General features: G+C 28.0%; 1 protein-coding gene across 1 annotated transcript in view; it reads left to right on the top strand.

The window, feature by feature from the left end:
- Nucleotides 1–853, top strand: part of LOC108693628 (odorant receptor 67a-like) — a 2,211-nt gene extending 1,358 nt beyond the window's left edge. Inside the window, exons 2-5 of the mRNA XM_018202664.1 lie at nt 207–273; nt 367–408; nt 555–710; nt 806–853. Coding sequence (XP_018058153.1) covers nt 207–273; nt 367–408; nt 555–710; nt 806–853 — 313 coding nt within the window. The remainder of the gene's footprint in view (nt 1–206; nt 274–366; nt 409–554; nt 711–805) is intronic.
- Nucleotides 854–1,916: the final 1,063 nt, after the last annotated feature.

Below are 1,916 nucleotides of genomic sequence, written 5' to 3' on the forward strand. Positions count from 1 at the left end.
TGTGTGTGTGTGTGTGTGTGTGTGTGTGTGTGTGTGTAATTTGTACGAAATATATAGCACATAGATATATCTACATGTATCTCGTGCTTTTATTTCTAAAATTCTATAGTATATATGTATAAAATGTAAATTGTATATTAAATACGCGCTAACAGCGTTGTATAAGCACGTTTGAAAATGTCAAATAATATAATAAATATTTATAGACTTGCTGAAATGATCAATGATGTGTTCAGTCCAGTTATCTTCATTCAATTTTGCATCAGTATTTTGGTACTGTGTTCAGCTGCATATTATCTGTCTTCTAATATAACACTTCTAAACGTGATTAACTTCACAGCCTACGTATTTTGCTTGTTTGTGCAGATTTATGTTTATTGCTGGGCTGGCAACGAAGTTACACTTAAGGTAGTCGTGGTCTAAGGTAGTCCATAAAAATATATGTATATTTAGACAAAAATAATGTTTTGCAAGAGTTTTGCGACTAAGATTGATACAATCGCAGTTTCTAATAACAATTCAATTATTCTGATTATCATTATTTGTTTGCATAGGGTGTTGAATTAGGTGATGAGATATATCATATGGATTGGATATTAATGACAAAAAACGAACAACTGGATTTACTAATGATTATGAAGCGCAGCACAAAACCCATCAAATTCACTAGCAGTTTTTTAGTAACACTGTCTTTGGAATCTTATAGCAATGTCAGTATATAAAATTAACACTATAAATACTTTACCGACGATTAATTAATTAAGAGCATTTAATTTGTATTAAACTCATTTATTTTACTTTATAGCTTCTGAAAGCGACTTTCTCTGCATTTAATCTTTTGCAACAATTGTAAATGTATTATTTGTATCCTTTGATAGTACACTGTATGTATACAGTAATTATGAGTAAATAGTTTATTGCATAATGACATCTTGATATTTTTTTGACATGTATTTTTTCCAATTATGGCGTATGTACATTATTAACTAGATATGAAATTGAGATAATGATGGCTACATACTACACTGTTAAATCTATAGTGTCAAATTTAACTTAACGTGAATCGTTACCGCAGTCAGAAATAGTTCTTCGAAAAGACATCGATGTCATTACGATGGAAAACTTGTCGATTCGAAACTTGTATAGAAATTTCAACATTTGATAAAAAATTACGTATGTAGAGAGTGCAATGAGAGTTTGACACATTTTTAACATTTTTGGTATAAATTTGTGATATGTAATCTTATATTTTGAATATTTTCGTTCAAAGATCGAATCGACATTTTTTTCGATTTCATTTTGACAATTGCAATATCGTATCTCTAAAAGCTTTTTCAAAATTTTTCAAAATTTATAGATAATTATATAACTTTTTAGAAAATTGTGGAATTTTTTTATACGAATCGGAACATTTTTTACAATTGTCGATAAAATCTATATCTTTTCTTCTAGTAATTCTTTGTATCTTATTTTATTGTTCTACTCCTGCTGAATAACATTACTTTTATTTGTACTTTGTAGTTTATTTAATATAATCTTATTACTTCATTTTTGTATTGAGGAATTTCAGGAAATAATGCCTCTTACCATAAATGCTGATAACCTATTATCTGTATCTATATTACCTGTCTTTTACCATAATTAAATATAAAATCAAGGAAAATCATAGATTCTATCAAAATCTAGCTAGACTAATTCTAGCTTGAATCGATATCGAAATGATCTCGATTTTTAAATTAATGAAATTTAAATGTTGGTCTAACAAGTTTTCAATATCATTTGGAAATATAAAAATACTAGTGTCACTGCTACTGCAATAGTATTACTACTACGCAATAATGCTGAGCCAGTAGTGTTATTACTGCAGTATTACGATATATGACGTAACATAGACTTACTTCCAGTAATTGTAATAT

This window comes from Atta colombica, unplaced genomic scaffold, assembly GCF_001594045.1.
Source record: "Atta colombica isolate Treedump-2 unplaced genomic scaffold, Acol1.0 scaffold96, whole genome shotgun sequence".
Taxonomy (NCBI): domain Eukaryota; kingdom Metazoa; phylum Arthropoda; class Insecta; order Hymenoptera; family Formicidae; genus Atta; species Atta colombica.